The sequence below is a fragment of the Mus pahari genome, chromosome 1 (genome assembly GCF_900095145.1).
Source record: "Mus pahari chromosome 1, PAHARI_EIJ_v1.1, whole genome shotgun sequence".
Classification (NCBI taxonomy): Eukaryota; Metazoa; Chordata; class Mammalia; order Rodentia; family Muridae; genus Mus; species Mus pahari.
The window spans coordinates 8,538,662-8,555,955 of NC_034590.1; the positions used below are offsets into that span (position 1 = coordinate 8,538,662).

The window sequence follows — 17,294 nt, forward strand, 5'->3', positions numbered from 1 at the left end:
CCTGTCTCTCTCTCTCTCTCTCTCTCTCTCTCTCTCTCTCTCTCTCTGTGTGTGTGTGTGTGTGTGTGTGTGTGTGTGTGTGTCAGAGAACAACTTTTGGGAGCCTGTTCTCTCCTCCCACCGTGTGGGTTTCAGAATGGAACTCAGGTCTCAGGTCGGCAAGCCTGGCGGTGAGCACCTTAGCCCGAGCCACCTCACTAGCCTGACTTTTAATCTTTTAAAACTACTTTTCGAATATGTTATTTTCAGTTACGTGTCTGTATGTATATCTGTATACATGAATGTCGGTGTCCACAGAGGCCAGAGATGCCCAATCTGCCTGGAGCTGGAATTATGGGCAGCTGTGAACCACCCAGCATGGGTACTGAGAATTGAACTTGTGGCCTCTGGAAGAACAGCATGTGCCCTTAACCCCTGAGCCATCGCCCCAGCCCCTGAACTATGTTTAGACAATAACCACTAGACTACAGGATTACATTCCATGAGGACAAACCTAAGCCAACCAGCACAGTAAAACATTCCAAACCAAATCACCCAACAAAATAAGCCTGTCCCACTTCAGTGCCATCTGCTACACATCTTAAGCTCACAAGGGCTCCACCAGGGCTCACAAGACCCCAGTGCCACCAGTGGAGGATGCGAGGCACAGGGTTATCAAATGACTTGAGGTACTCAGAGAGAGGCAGAGTTCTCTGCCCAGGGTAGATGGTGGGCCCTCCAGGGAGAGGCACACCCCAAGGGATGCAGAAGCTCTTCCTACAGCACTTTCCTCATCAGCTTCTTATACACAGGAGCTCCGAGGCTTACAAAGCATCCACCATACAACACAGCAAGGAAAGGAACAGCTCACAAATGGACCAGAGTGCATGCACATCAGGGCGAAATGCTACATTACCAGGGACCTCATGCAAATTCGACATCTCTTCAGCCAAAACTGCTTAACAGAATCACACATTCTTTACACAGCATCCTGTAACCCATAGGGGAAATCCCAAAGCTCAGGCTTTAACTCTACCCTAAGTATTTTCCCTTGTAGCAATTAAACTTTTATAATACATAAAAAAGAAATCATCCAGCTGGCTGTGGGGGCCCACATCAGTAGCATATTCTGAAGAGGCCAAGGCACGGAGGCTCACCACTTTGAGGCCAGTCTGGGCTACAAAGCAAGGCAGGGTAGCACATGTCTTTAATCCTAACACTCAGGAGGCAGAGGAAGGAGCATCCAGGAGTTGTTCCAGGAGTTCAAGGGCAGCTTGGTCTATAAACTGAATTCCGGGATAGCCAGGACTACACAATGAGATTCTGTCTTACAAAACCAATTATCTGAGCATATTCTTGCTGCAATATGACTACTGTAGTCATTAGCAGTTCACTGCTGACTCAGCCCATTCCCTTGATAGGTGCCTTGACACCCCGAGGTCCTGCCTTTTTAATATTAGTTAATACATTTTGTGGGGTACAAGGGTTGAATCTGAACCCTCAAGTACGCTAAGCAAGTGCCCCACCATTGGGCTGTAATCCCCCAGTCCTCTTTTCATCTTTTATTTTGAGATAGAGTCTAAGTTGACCTGGCTGGCCTTGAAGTCACACTCCAGACCAACCAAATTTTGAACGTGTGATCTTCCTGTATCATTGTGAAGTAGCAGACCTGCACAAAACCCAGCCTAACTGACGCATTTTGATTTTTTTCTTGTCAATTGTACCAAGTATGAGGTCATACCAAAAGTCTATAGAAGATGAATTACCTCAATAGCCAAGTATGAATAGACCAGGATTCTATCCGCAAGCTAGCTCACCAATACAAGTAGACGTATTAGAAGATAGCCAGTTTTACAAGGCAAGAGGCGACTTTGCCTATGTCCTGTAGCAGCTTTCTTAGACAGCATCATAACTGTCTAAACATAAGGAATTCACCTCATGTTTAACATTTTCAATCTCAGTGAGTTTCCTGGGTTCACAGGTCTACTAGAGCAATGTTTACTTTAAGTCAGCCTTTTGCAACGTTGCAATGAATTGCAGTCATCTAAGAACCATCACAGACAGGTGGACATCTGATGACCCAGCTAATTAAATATCCAAAGAATGGCTAAGGGATGGAAAGAGTGGCGATAACACCCCCTCTTTCTCACTTTCAGAGGTTTAAAAGAAATCCCATTTCTAGCCAAGCAAATCTTTGTCTTCGTCCCACCGACCATTTGAAAATTAAATGCATCCACTTTCTCAGCACCACTTCCCCAGGACTCTGAAAGAGCCCCGCCAGGAAGGCAGAGAGCATTTCTCCCGTCTCATCCTTTACCGGTGGAAAGCAGGGGCCACTTCTGCCTTTTTTTGTGGAGGATTCTGTCAGTTTGAGCGTTGATCTTAAAATTCAGTCTCTATTCAGGAATATAGATTTAAAATTTTTAGTTTTGGTTATGTGTATGTGTGGTTAGTGTGCATCCATGAGGACAAGTACCTGAGGAGTCCAGAAGAGGGCGCTAGACCTCTCCTAGAGCTGGAGTTACGGGCAGTTGTGAACTGCTGGCAGTGGGTGGGTGCTGGGAACAGAACGTGCATGCTCTGCAAGTGCAATACCTCTGTGTGTGTGTGTGTGTGTGTGTGTGTGTGTAGCCCTGGCTGTCCTGGATATCATTATGCAGACCAGGCTGCCCTCCAACTCAGAGATCCTCCTGCATTTACCTCCAAGAATTAAAAGTGTGCACCACTATGTCCAGATACAATACATACTTCTGTCTCTTAAGCCATCTCGCTGGTCCCCAGGGTTTTGGAAAAAAGCAGATACAGATTCATATTTAGTAGACTATAGATACAATGTACAAGTTCTCTAAGCTTGACTCACTTGGCATCTATGAGCTTGTGGCCCAGTTTCCTTTTTTACCAATCAAACAAGCAACCCAACTTTGGTACTAACATGCTTACATTCTTTCAGAAAGTGTGTGTGTGTGTGTGTGTGTGTGTGTGTGTGTGCGTGCGCGAGTGTTTAGAGCTCTTTAAATTCCAAATTAAAGCTGATACATTTTGAACTCAGCTGCCAGGCTCACAACCCCAGGTTACTAGTGATACCAGCATCGCCCTTCCCTGTAACATGGGGTCAGACAGTTGGGCAGCTCTCTAGAAAACTAGCGTTCCTATTGGCTATCGAGTAAATTCCAGGGATAGATAGGATTAAGAGCTTCAAAGAGGATTCCCCAGCCCTCCCTCAAAGGAGGGTCAAACACTGTGGTCTAATTCTGGGATAAAGTAAGCCGGAGAGAAGGAGAACGTGCCTGTTTACATAGCCGCGGGCCCTTCCCAAAGAGGCACCACCCTGTTCCTCCCCCATCCTGGGATGATGAGTACGGAGCGGTCTTCTCTTGAAGCAAGTGTGCAGAGGATACACCACGTCGAATTGAAACAACCTTCTTGGCTGTGACCCTAAATGGGGTCACGACACAAAACCTCTCATAGCTGCAGCTCTTGGTGACTCGGCCAAGTGCAGTAGTGTATCACAGAGAAAGCACTTTGCACGAACTTCTATCAGTACGCTCTTCCAAAGCCTAGGCCCCAAAGGATTAAGGTAACAAAACCCACGCGCATCTTACTGAAATTGGTTTCTTGTCTAGGGAACAAAATGCCCCACCACCACCATGCTTGATACAACCCCACACCTTTACCAAACTGTCTCGTCTAAAACAGAATGAGTGCTACCAACCAGCGTGAGGGCACCAAACTTGGGACATACGTCTTAACCCATCAAACTCGAAGGGATCTGGGGTCACTGTGGACCGATTTCTATTAATAGGAGGTAAAGCTCCTACAGACATTAGAGGTAATGGCCTGACTGCCCTGTGCTGTTAACTCCTCTTGGGCCAGCATGTTAAAAAACAAAACGTGTTTTGCCTAGGCAGAGGTGGGTTTTTAAAGGATCATGTTCATACGTACACATCCGGGCTCACTACCTCTCTCCTTAACGGTTCAAACCCCAAGCCCATGCCGTGGAAAGAAAAGGGGCAGCGAACGACCGTTGGATATCAGTCAGCTCAGCTTTGCCACACATAAGGCGAGGGCCACAGCCACCAACAGCACGGCGCTGAAAACGGTGGCAGCCAGGGCCTTGCTGGGGTCGCAGGGTCCCGCGCGCTCCTCTACCGAAATGCCACCGGCGGAGGACGCGCCAGCACTGGCACCCGACAGGAGTTCGGCGCCTGCCGCCTGTCGCGCCTGTACAGTCCAGCGGGGCACGTTGACTTTCATTTCCATGTCGTCGATCATCTCGCCCACCTGAAGGACTTCGCGCTCCAACTGGGGCAGATCGGCGACATCGAAGTCGCTCTCGGCTTCGTGCCGCAGGCTGCGGGTACTCAGGGCGCGTGCGGCTATAGCAGAGGAGCCGCCGGCTACCCCAGTGCGAACAAGTGGCCGGCGCGGCGCGTGCAGCGGGAAGGCGGCTCCCAGCGCTAGTGCGCGCTGCATGTCGGCTTCGAGCAGGTCCAGGCAGCCTGAAAAGGCCACCCAGAGCCGCTCAAACTCCGCGCGCTCCTCGGTAGCTAAGCTCCGGTCCCGGAGCGCGACGGTCAACCGGGCGCCGGTCGTCATGGCCAGCTCCCGCGCCTTCTGGCGGGTCTTCTGCAGCTCTTCGCGTAGGTCCTGAGTGTCCGCGGAGCCGCCCACAGTAAGCACTAAGTGATGGTAGCACGCTGTGGTCTTGTTGAGCGCGTCTAGCAGCGCCTTGCATTCCTCTCTGGCCATGGCGCTGCCCTCCGGCGGTGGTACCCCACTTGCACCCTTCAACGTCGTAGGTCGCCTCCAGCCCTGATGCCAGCCTTGAGCGGGGCGGACTGAATGCTCCTCATGTTCTCGCCGTCGTTCTCAACGGAGCTCTCCAGAGATCCTCGACGTGCGCCTCCGTCGTCCCCACTGGCTGGGGTAGTCTGGTTAGCTGTTCCCCATCCGCTCCTCCATTTTCCCCAGACGCGCTCCGGGTTACGGGTAGTGCCTTTGCACAACTTTCTTTTTCACGGCGGCTCCCTGAGAAGCCCAGAGTGCAGACCCCATCCTTGATCGACCCCAAGTCTCCAAGCTGAGCCGCGCGCCTTAGCCCCGGCCAAGGGCAGCAGGATCCAGTTTCCTAGGACACGCCTCCAGCCACCAGTCCAGGCCCAGAGCTTCCTCCTCCTCCCGTCCCCCGCCCCCGGGCCAGGGGTAGGCGGGGCCCAGCCCAAGGAGATCTACTGTGGCTTTCCCTCTTTTCCCTACCATGATAATTCTGGAACATTAGCTCCCTACAAATTCAAGGTGTTTTTTTTTTTTTTCCTACTTTGCAGACAAGGAAAAGTGAGACTCGGTAGAAAGAATGCTTAGCTTATCGCAGCCCATGCTAGTGAAGGGAAAGGACCCTGTAGGCAACAGAGTAGGGTGGCTCGGAAGACTGGGCACCTCCAGTTTGTATCGCCAGCAGCACAGGGCGATCGACCGGGTAGGACTGTTACTTAGATGTGACTCCATCACAGTCTAACCTCATTTCAGGGACCCAGCTTGGACCCCACCCCTAATATCAGATCTTCCTTAGGTCCCGCCTCTCGAATTCTGGGCAGGCGCACTCCCTGACTCTGGGCGGGGCTAGCTTGAGTAGGAAGCGCGGAGTCGCCTGGGCCCCACCCCCGACTGAACTAGACTTAATGATTGCTCTGTTTACATGTCAGTCTCGGCTAAAATGACCTCTTATTGGACAGACTGGAACAGGGTTCCGCCCAACGGCGGAGTAAAGAGGTAGGCTGAAGAGTGGAGCCACCGCACCCGAGTGGTGGGCACTCAGGTCCCAGCCCAGGGTCCGGGAGGTGCTGTCGTAGCACAGAGGTGAAACTATGTAGCCTCTTAAGTAAGTGTCTTCTGCGGGTGTCCTCCAGAGCCTTCCTACTCTGGGGAACGCCGAGGTCGGGCGGGGCCTGGGAGAGGAAGGGGGAGGGGTTCCCTGCGCTGAAGGGGAGCCCCAGGCTGGGCTGATGGGCCCCCGGGGCCCGGACCCGTGGCGGGCTGAGCCTCTCAGCTCTCCTGTTCCTCTGCTGTCCGCAGCGCGGCGCGCACGTTGTCCACTGCGTCCAGAGGGAAGCCTAGGCGGCGCGGAGAATGAATCTGTTCTTGGGGCTCCACGGCAGGCCTGGGTCCCCCGGAGCTGGGACTTGGGGCAGTGGGCAGAACTGTCGCTCCCAGGCCATGTGGCTTGGGAGGTTTTCCGGTGACCAAACTGAGGGAAGAGGCTGTGTGTTCAGGTCCCAGTCTAGGCCAGCTGATTGAGTTTCCGCGGGGGCTGAAAGTGGAAAGGGTATCCCTTCCTTCTTTACACGTGGCGCGGTCCTCTCGGTAGAGAAGACTTATGGAAAACTCAGGTACCCAGAGACGTACAATCACTCAAGAGTGTGTTCAGTTTCTTGGTTGAAAACGGACTGCCCAGATGCGCGCGCGCCTGGCGGTGCCCCTCCAGCCTCTCCTCCAGCTCCAGGGGACGTGAACACTCAAGGCGGGGTGGGTGGCAGTGGAAGCAAGTGACACATCATCATCTAGGAGTGAGAGGCTCGGGGTAAGAGGGCTAGTGAGACTTTAGCTGGGATTTCTGTTTCATTCTGTGGAGAGATGCTCCTGTTTTCATTAAACACTGTGAACTTCCCATTGATCCGGGGCGAAAGCAGCACATAGTAGGGTTTTGAGAGTCTCCCCGTGGTGGTGTGTCAACCGACCGGATGTAGGGCCATGAACCCCAGTACTTACTGTCACTCAGGGGTCTGTCCTTTAGCCAGCTCAACTGTCCGTTTGCATTCAGAACTTGGATGTTGTGAGACTTAGCCATTCTTGGGGCGGGGCGGGGTGATGATTGCAGCCACACAGGAGCCACCCCTATGGGTTTTGATAGGGGAATAGGTTTCGGAACTAAATGGGTGGAAGGAGGGAGAACCCATCTCTTTGGGAAGCTGTAGGGGAATGGACAAAGGCCAAATACCAAGTATCGATCATTCAGCTTGTTGGGGGGGCAGGAGAGAAGGAAAGACAGGAATACTGCATAGGAGTATTGGAGAGGTCACTTGGGTGTGGTTCACCAGGACAGGTTATGTGTGCAATCTGGGTGGCAGAGGAAGAGAATGGGTAGAGGAGTCATTGTTGGGAAAGCAGCCAGGGTCTTGAAGTTGGGTGAAGGTGTATTCCTGGGCTAGACCTCAGGCGAGCTCCCCCAGCCTTGATGCCACACCTGCGTCATACAGCAAGCAGCATTTCTAGGAGAGCAGCAGTGGTGTCTGCACAGGGCCTGGGGTCAAGGTCATGACTGGGCCTCCATGTGTTTACTGGGCTGTGCTAATCCTCATACCAGGCTGCTGCAGGCTTTTTGTTATTGATTTGTCCTGGTGCCGCTCAATGATTTTGTGCTGTTGGGACACTCCCTGGTTATTAGCCAGTGACATTAGGTTGGTGTCCAGTATCATCTTCCTCTCCAAGGGGTGCCAAGGAATGTGACCAACTGACTATAGATGACAGACTTAGAGAGGAGTCAGTTCAGAGGAATCTGGATTAATGTGTCACGAGGTTGGCCATCTTAGGGAGCTACTAAGAACCGGCCCTCTGGGTGCCTGAGATCCTGGCAGGGAGATGGGTGCGTGGCTGTTCCATCTGCAACTCCGGGAGCAGGGTGATGGGGTGGTTATGAGCAGTCATCGTATCTCTTAACTGGCTCCCCGATAATTTCTCCCTAACACCACAGGTTCCAGTGTCACCGTGTTTGACCAGCCTCGAGCACTTTGTTTATTTTTACCTGTGCAGCTGCTGTCTGGGATTAACCCTTCACCTACCTGGTAGAGACAGCTGTCCTCTTGCTTCCTCTTAGCCTTGAAGTGAGCTGAATTCCGGTGTTAAAGCTGAGTGCTCTAACGTGGGGTTTATGGACAGTATAGCCCCATCTGTAAATATTACAAGGCCAGAAGGACTAGGGCATCCCTGTGCTTCCGTCGATATTAAAAAAAGATGAATAGAAACTGTTCCCGATTTGTTCCCACCCCTACCCTTCCTCATTGCTTGGATAACATGCCTGGTTAGGGTCTTTGGTTCTGAACCTCTAAGGGTTCCTGTAACACTTGGCAGGGAGTGCATTTCTGGGAGCCATAGACTCCCTGTGTTGGATTCTGCAGAGCGGGGCTGTGCGCAGTCCCCAGATAGTCCCTGACCACCCAGACTCATCTGGGTTGTCAGGATAGCTGAAGACCACAAAGCCACACCTCATTGTGCATGCTATCTCCTGAAATGTTCAGACTTGCTCCGTATGGCTGTCTTGAGCACAGGGTAACTCTTGTTCAGGGGTAGTTGGCAGTTCTGACTAATGCTGCTGACTTTGCTGTCAATTTTCATTGGAGGCCTGTTAGGGATGGTCAGGAGTCCCCTGGTCTTGGATTCTTTTTTTTTTTTTTTTTTTTTTTTTTTTTTNNTTTTTTTTTTTTTTTTTTTTTTTTTTTTTTTTTAAGATTTATTTATTTATTTATTTATTATATGTAAGTACACTGTAGCTGTCTTCAGACACTCCAGAAGAGGGAATCAGATCTTGTTAAGGACGGTTGTGAGCCACCATGTGGTTGCTGGGATTTGAACTCTGCACCTTTGGAAGAGCAGTCGGGTGGGTGCTCTTACCCGCTGAGCCATCTCACCAGCCCTGGTCTTGGATTCTTAAGACTTCTTATGAACTGTACTCACAACCTCCCAAGTCCTTAGCATTGCTTGGGTCCACATCTCAGTCTCTCCCCCATCCCCTGCTATGCCTTTTCCTTTCTGGCCGTACCTCCTTGATGGGGAGTGGTGGTTTGAGTGCTTTGCCAGGGTCACTTGCCCTTCCCCAGCTTTATCTCGCCATCACATACATCCTGTTACTCAAGTGGTTTTTATCCAAAGCATCTTCAGCTGTCACACTCTGCCCCGTGGAACCAACTATCAGAAACCAGGAAGAATGCTATTCCCTTGTGACTCTGTCCCCCCAAATTGCATTCTCTGCTTCTCTTGGGGAGAAGGATTATCTGGCTCTGGTAGTAATTGAATTCAATGAATCAAACACCTGAACCATGGCTAGGGTCTCCCTGGGGGCCCAAGGAGGGATTATTTACACCCACTTTTTTTCTTTTAGGCTCTTTTTAAAAAGTTTCCTTAGATCCTCCTGTGGGAGGAGCTAAGGCCCCCAGTGAGAAGAGTCCCCAGTGGGGCCAGTAGTCAAGCCAGCTCTTACTGGGCCAAGAGATTTGGTGATAGGCCTGTGTGGCTCTCTGTCAGGTAGACTTTTCCATCTGAGTAGATGGAGTTTATAGTCTTGTGTGTATGTGTAGAAGTCAGAGGACAGGAGCTGGAGAGGTGGGTGGCTCAGTGGTTAAGACACTGGCTGCTCTTGCAGAGGATCCAGGTTCAGTTGCCAGCACTTACATGGTGGCTCACTACCATATAGATCTCCAGGGGTTTATGATGCCCTCTTGTGGCTTCCACATGTACCAGGCACGCGTGTGGTTCGCAGTCGTGCATGTTGGTGGCAAAACACCCGTGCACTTAAAATAAATAGGGAAAATAATAATTTAAAAGAGAAGTTAAAAGACAGCTTGCAGGAGTCAGTTCTCGCCTGGGGACGGAACTCAGGTTATAAGGATTGGCAGCAAGCGCCCTCATCCACTGAGACATCTGTCTCACGGGCCACATTCATTTTAATTTTAAAGTAATGATTATTTATTGAAAGTGTATTTCAGATAGGTCGCAATATATAAACTAAAAATCAGTTTTCGCTGGTTTTTTTTTTAATGTGGTTACTAGACATTTATATCATGTACATATCAGGCATGGTGGTGCACACCTGGAGTCCCAGATACTCAGAGAGTGGGGGTTACAAAGATCACATGAGCCCAGGGGTTTGAGGAGCAATAAAAACAAGTACAGTTGGCTGGCAAGGTGGTGCAGTCAGTAACCTTAAATCCACCCCACACCCTGCCCTGCCCACATTTTGGAAGGAGAGAATGAAGTCCCCGGAGTCGCCCTGTGACGATCACTTGCACACTGTTGCACATGTTGCTCACACCCCACACCCGTGTGCAAAAGCAAAAAAAAAAAAAAAAAAAGTAGAAAATGTAGTAACTCAAACCAAATACACTACAAATGTCTATTTGAAAATGTAATAATTCAAAACGAAACAAAGGCAATAAGAATTTCCATGTGACTGTATGGTCTGTGTCTATAATTCTATTTTTTTCCCTACCTCTTTTAAGCAGCCCAGGATTAGACCATTGAAACCGAGTAGGGAGAGGAAATAGGACGGACGCACACAAGGACTTGGGAGTATGGCAGAGACAGCTTTCCCAACTGGTGTGTGAAAGACAGACTGCCAAAAGCGATGTTGGGACAATCAGCTTACCATATGGAAAAAGTGAAATTAGCTGCCGATTTATAGCGAATGCAAAAATAAAATCCAGATGGGTTGGAGATGGGAATGTGAGACAGTTTAGGGTTTTTAAAAGTTCCGGGGGCTATGCTTGTGGAATTGGAGGGGCCCTGGTTGCAGGAAGCCTTTGATGTGTAACCAAGTCAGAACGTGAGAGTTCCCAGCTGCCCTCATTTCGTTACTCTCTGGATGTTTTCCTTGGCATAACCGTGAGGCTGCATTTTGTTCCCGCATGGCGCAGTTCATTAGCTCACATGGGTTCCTCTCTCTCTCCCCGCCAGTTTTTTCCTTACTTGGGTTGTTTCCCAGCATGCTATCTTGGGGTAGATTGAGAACGAGGGCGGGATATACAAGGCCCCTCGAGGCTGATGCTCAGAAACCATAGCCAGTTAAGTCAGGCCACAGGGCTGGCTCAGGATGAAAATACATGGAGAAAGCTGGGCATGGGGTGCAGACTCTACTACAGTCCCAGAGCTGTGGGGACTTCGGTAGGAGGATCCTGATTTTGAGGTCAGGTTGGGCCTCATACATAGTGAGACCTTGCTTCAAGCAAAATAACAAAAAACCAAAGTGGTTGGGGATTTAGGCCATTGGTAGATTGCTTGCAGAGCAAGCATGAGGCCTTGGGCTACATCCTTAGAGCTCTGGGGGCGGGACGGGGAGGAGGGGGCGGGGCGGGGCGGGGCGGGGCTGCGCACTCGCACATGCATGAGTTTGTGGGTAACCACAACCAAAAAGCACAAAAAGGCAAAAAGACACGGCCAGCTGTGCCGGGTAAGGTGGCAGAAGTGTTTAATCCCAGTTCTTAGGAGGCAGAGGCAGGTGGATCTCTTTGAGTTCAAGGTTAGCCTGGTCTACAGTGAGCTCCAGGTTGATTGGCACATGGTGAGGGCCCCGTCTCTGTTCACAGCTTTTGCCTCCCTTGTTGCAGGAAGCTCACTCGGATCCCCCTGAAGTCCCTATGGCTCTATATGATGAAGATCTCCTGAAAAACCCTTTCTACCTGGCCCTTCAGAAGTGGCGCCCCGACTTGTGCAGCAAGGTGGCCCAGATCCATGGCATTGTAAGTCTACCCCAGCCTTCACGCGTGAGCAGTGTTGGGAGTGTGGCAGGTGAAGGAGACACTTAGAGGAAGTCAGTTACAGAGCTGTGCAGTTAAACGAAGCCCTGTGCTTTCCACACCCCCCGGGGGGAGGAGGTGGTTACCCAATGTTGGATGTGTGGTTGAACCGTGAGGGACCACCTCAAGCTCTTTCCTGGATGAAATGTCCTGAGACTGACGCGGGCTGCCTTAGGGTGTCTGTTGCAGAGATAAAACACCATAACCAAAGCAAGTTGGCAAGGAAAGGGTGTGTTTCTCTGCCTCCCACTTCCACGTCACTGTTCATCACTGAAGGAAGGCCGGGCAGGAGCTCAGGCAGAGCAGGATCCTGGAGGCAGGAGCTGATGCAGAGGCCATGGAGGGTGCTGCTTACTGGCTTGTCTCACACGGCTTGCTCAGCCTGCCCAGGGATGGCATTGCTCAAAATGAACGGGGTCCGTCCCCCCCCACCATCAGTCGCTAATTAGGAAAATACCTTACAGCCAGATCCTATGGAGGCGTTTTTCTCAATTAAAGTTTCCTCCTCTCAGATGATGCCAGCTTGCACCAAGTTGACATAAACCAGCCAGCACATCCTGGGTTGTCATCCTGTCTCCAAACTCTTGCCCCTTGTCTATGGTAGATCCTACCTTTGTCCTGGTACTCAGCTCTCTTATTTCCTTGGTGTCTGTGAGTGCTCCTAGGAAGCAGGTATCAGTCCTCCCTGGTGCTCGGGAGTCCTCCTCTGTTCAGCTGGGTGCTGTCCTGTGGAATCAGGGAGCATGTGAATGCACACAGAGTGGCATGGTTAGGTTTAACTGGTTAAGAGCACTTACGGCTTCTGCAGAGGACCCAGGTTCAGGTCTTAGCACCGGCTTAATAATTAATTCAGAATATGTCATCTTGGCACACCTAGAATAACCTGAGGAGAAAGTCTCAATTGAAGAATTATCTGGATAAGGCTGGCCTGGGGCTGTGTCTTGGGGGAGGATTGTCTGCTTGCTAATTGGTTCAGGAAGACACAGCCCACTGTGCGCTACATTGTTTCATGAGCCTTGGACTTCAGAAAAGTGAAGAAAGCTAGCTACACCTAAGAGACAGGAAGCTTGGTGCTTCTGTTTCTCGCTGTTTGACCTTGGGCGTAATGGGACTGTCTGCTAGATTTCCTGGCTCCACATCCCCCAGTGATGGACAGTACCTGGAAATTCTAAGTCAAGTAAACCATTTCTTCTCCTACGCCGCTTTCGGTCAGGATTTTTTTATCCCAGCAACAGAAATGAAACTAGGTTATAGCCACATCTCTAAAGCCTCCAGGTCGGGGCCAGGGAGCAGGAATAGAAGAAGCATTTGGGAGCAACTGTGGTGTTGGGAACGTGTGCCTCCTGGAGTGGGCACCCCCATGTCTTGGTGTTGCAGATCTTCCCAGTACTTGGGTTGGGAGCTTTAGTCCATTTTCTTGGTAACGTGACAAAATGCTTAGCAGAAACCACCTATTAGAGAAGAGTTGGGTGGTGGCCAGGGGTGGCAGAGCTTTCTGTCCGTATTGTGACTGTTGACCCTGGACCTGTGGTGAGTGGAACATTGTGTGGTGGTGGGAGTCTGTGATGCGGAATGTTCTTCACCTCAGTCCCAGGAAGGAAAGAGTAAGAGAGTGGAGAGGGACCAGCTTAGTCCACAGAGGCATGCCTCCCAATGACCTGCTTCCACCAGGTAGGGCCCCTCCACAGCCTAAGCTGTCAGGACCTTCTCAAAAGGGCCACCAGCTGGGGACCAAGCCTCTAACACGTGAGCCTGCCTGTGGGCGAACATTCAGCATTGCACATTAGTGGTTGTCCTGGTTTGTCTCTGTCCATCATGAAGGGAAGGCGGGGCAGGAACTCAAGGCAGGAACTGAAGCAGAGACCACAAAGGAGTGCGGCCTTCTGGCTTCTTCTCCATAGCTTGCTTAGCTGCTGTCGTATGCAGCCCAGGCCCACCTGCACAAGGATGGCACTGCCCACTGTGGGCTGGCCCTCTCACATCAGTCGTTGATCAGGAAAATGCCCACGGTCCAGTGTGACGGAAGCTTCTTTCCAGTTGAGGTTCTTTCTTTCCAGATAACTCTAGCTTGAGTCAAGTTGACAAAATGACAACCAGGGGAGGGGGTGGTGGCAGCAGCAGCAGCAGCTGCTGTTCCTCCTCCTCCTCCTCCTCCTCCTCTTCTTCTTGAGAGAGGATTCTCTTTCTTTCTTCTCTCTTTTTCTTCCTTTTTCTATTTCTTTCTCCTCCTCCTCCTCCTCCTCCTCCTCCTCCTCCTCCTCTTCCTCCCTTCCTCTTTCTTCTTTTCCTTTTTTATTTTTTTAAATTAGTGCCAAGGAGGAAAATCAGGATTTTGTACGTGCCAGGAAGTTATACTACTGCTGAGCCATTGCCCGATACACCTCACTGGGAGAGTCTAGGCAGGGGCTCCACCACTGAGCCATGCCCCAGCCCCTTCCTGGAGGATTCTAGGCAGGGGCTGTATCACCTGAGCCACACCCCCAGCCCCTCCCTGGGGGATTCCAGGCTAGGGCTCTCTCATTGAACTATCCTAGTATCTTTTGTGTGTATGAAGGCAAATCTGTATGCGTATGTGGAGGTCACAGGGCAGCCTCAGGCGACATTCCTCAGACTACACAGCTCTTTTGTTTTTGATATTGAGTCTCTCATTGGATCAGTACACACCTATGGGGCTAGGCTGACTAACCTACTGTCCCAGGGGTCTCTTGCCTCCTTAGAGTTCATATACGCTCCATCAGACCTGTTTTGTCTGGCTTTTTCACATGAGTTCCAGGGGTTAAGTTGAAGTCCTGCACCTCACTGACCAAGCTAGCCTCAGTTTCTTTTTCCACACTTACTTTTAAGTTGAGCCAGCCAAACGTGTTGTGTTGTCCTTCACTCTGCTTGGGAAGTCCCTGTTGGCGTCTGTGTCCTGCTCCTTTCTCGCACCACTGAGCTTCTGCTTCTCTTTTCCTGGGGTGACTTGCTTGGGTCAGGCCTCCAAGGATTTGCACCAAAGGAGAAGTTTAGCTAGCTCAGGTCAACCTCCAGTTGCCGGTAGCTTTTCTGGAAAACCAGAAGTGACTTGTGTCTTGTTTCTGCCCACAGGAGCCACCTTTTCTAGAGGCTTGTTCTGGGTTTTATGATTAGTATTTTCCTTCATGTGTTTTAACCAGAGATTTTTGGTCTTTTAATTTGGATTTTGGAAGCCATAGAATTCATTATACAAAAAAATAAAAATTAGAGGCAGAATATGACAAAACAGGCCAGTAACTCAAACACGTGAGTCTGAGGCCAGCGTATGTTACCTAGTGGAACTCATCTCGTAAAACTCCAATAAATAAGTAAAGAAACAGACAAGGGGATGAGGAGAAGGCTTGGTGGTAAGAGCACGTGAGGACCCAAATTCAATACTAAGATCCCAGCTGTGTGTGTACCAGGCGACACTCCGCCCCATCTTTTGAAGTAGGACTCTGCTCCAGCCCCTTCTGAGAGCCACAGATCCTCCTGGCCCACTCTGGGTGGCGATCCGCTTCAGGCCTTCCTTGGTCCTGTTGGATGGGGCCAACTTCCCTGCAGGAGTCAACTGTGGGATGAACCACTCTGCCAGCATACTCAGGGTAGGGCTGAAGCCGGGTGACTTGATCTGACCCCCTGTTGTTCAAAGCATGGACAAATGGGTCACAGCTGTTCACTGTGCGGTGTGATCTACATGGTTGTTAGCACAGTGAATGGAAAAAAAAAAATAGAACATTGCAATTGCTTCTAGAAAATTCCTCACCCTTCCTGTCATGTCTGAGAGAGCAGTGTGGGATCAGCAGCTTGCCACTGGGGTCACCACATTAACTTTTCTTGTTGCCATGACCAACCTAAGGAGGGAGGGTTGGTTTGGAATCAGTTTTGGAAGATTACGTTCCATCATACTGGAGCAGTCACGATGGCTGGAGTGTCTGCAGAGGCGTCTCTACATTATGGAAGAAGAGGAAGCAGACTGTAGGATCGGATCCAGTTACAAACAGCCATGCCTTTCCAAGGCCCTGCCTTAGTGACCTGCTTCCACTCTCTAGCCTCTACCCCCTAAAGATGCCACAGACTTCTAGACATCAATGCAAGCTGGGGACAACGTATTTAAGATGTGAGCTGTGGGACACATTTCAGATTCAAACCATAACTATGGGACTTTAAAAAAAAAAAAAAAGATGAATTCACCATTTTAAAAACTGTCTTGGGGCTGGAGAAATGGCTCAGTGGTTAAGAGAAGAGCGCTGGCTGATCTCAGAGGACCCGCGTTTGATTCCCAGTCATGACCTGGTGGCTCACAACCGTCAGTAACTCCAGTTCCAGTGGATCTGACGCCTCTTGTTCTGGTCTCTGTAGGCAGTGTGTGCAAACGCAGCACACAGGCAGACGCATAGGCAAAACACTCAAACATTTAAAATAAAAATGATGGAGTAATAAATGTATTTCTGTAATATCAGCCATCTCTGGCACTTTCCCCCACAGACAAACTGGCATGGTACCCTGCTTGGCCAGTCTGCAGTAGCATGGGTGTGGCAGCTGAGAGGGAAGGCTGACCCTGTCTGCTAACTGGCCCAGCCACTGCTGGAACTGGCTTCCTTCCAGGGCTTCGCTGCCTGGGAGGACTCGTCTTCCTGCCGCCTGGTTGCACCATGGAAATGCCTCCTCCCGCACCCCTCATCCTTCAGTCACGGGGACCTGGTGACACCCACCTTGTTCTAATAGTCACCTCTGTGCTTATTACCCAGGCTAATAATGTACCTGGGGCTCTCTGAGAGTGGCTTGGGCAGGCCTCTCTCTCCAGGGACTCTTGTCCACGGGCAGCTGTGTCCTGACTTTGTAGGAGAGATATATAATTAAGATCTACCCCCAAGGTGAGACATCACATACCCCCCATGACTCATTTACATTCATCTGGCTGGGGTAAAATGAATTTATGTGGGTTACTTACAGGGCTTTGGGTCACTACGGATGAGTATATTTTCTTAAGTTGACAACCCACTGATTTTTTTTGAGATTCCCATTTTACAGTGACTCTAAGCATAGCAGAATTGATACAGACTTAGATTCAGCCACTACCCTGTGTCAAAGAGAAACAGGTGACTCTAAGCTCAGACAATGCCAGGCTTGGGAAGAGTTACTTGATCATTATCAGAGGTTCTGCTGGGCTCGGCAAACACTGTGCAGCCGTGGGAAGGACGATTGTCTCACCACAGTCTGCTGCATAGGGCGGCTAGATGGTGGCTTGCTGCACATGGGAGTCACTCGCTGGCAGGTGAAGGACTGGTTTGTAGGGAGTATCTCTTATCAGCATCACCTATCAATAAAGCCTATGGCCAATGAGCTGAGGCAGGATATAGGACGTGGGACATTGGCAGGAAGAGAGAGGATTCTGGGAAATAGTGAGAGAATAAAAGGGAGATTTGCCTGGGAACTGGGGGAGACTGACGGAAACCAGCAAGTAGCTGAGACTAGAATGAAGAGAGGGATTGGAATGAGATGCTGAGGAGATGCAAAGAAGATGCAAAGAAAGAAGAGGCCAGGACTGAAGAGAGGTAACTAACCAAGAGGTAGACAAAATAGTTTAAATGGATTAAATAAGTTATGAGCCGGTTAGGGAATGAGCCACAGCCTATGGCCTAAGCATTTATTGATTAATAATCAGTCTCAGAGTCATCATTCCGGGAGCAGGGGCTGAAGGGAAAAATAGATTATCTCTTTTTATACTGGCTCATGACAACTGCCTTGAGAAAGTTG

At 50.3% G+C, this 17,294-nt stretch overlaps 2 protein-coding genes across 3 annotated transcripts in view; one reads left to right on the plus strand and one right to left on the minus strand.

Annotated features, from left to right (window-relative positions):
* Positions 1–1,698: 1,698 nt before the first annotated feature.
* Positions 1,699–5,088, minus strand: Rgs9bp (regulator of G protein signaling 9 binding protein). Its single transcript, XM_021221820.1, has one exon. The coding sequence runs from the start codon at positions 4,726–4,728 to the stop codon at positions 4,015–4,017; it is 714 nt and encodes a 237-aa protein (XP_021077479.1). The 5' UTR covers positions 4,729–5,088; the 3' UTR covers positions 1,699–4,014.
* A 646-nt stretch (positions 5,089–5,734) lies between these two features.
* Positions 5,735–17,294, plus strand: part of Ankrd27 (ankyrin repeat domain 27) — a 50,245-nt gene continuing 38,685 nt past the window's right edge. For both annotated transcript variants that reach the window (XM_021195091.1, XM_029540481.1), the window contains exons 1-2: positions 5,735–5,857; positions 11,352–11,483. In XM_021195091.1, the coding sequence (XP_021050750.1) occupies positions 11,382–11,483 (102 nt within the window). In that variant the 5' untranslated portion in view covers positions 5,735–5,857; positions 11,352–11,381. The remainder of the gene's footprint in view (positions 5,858–11,351; positions 11,484–17,294) is intronic.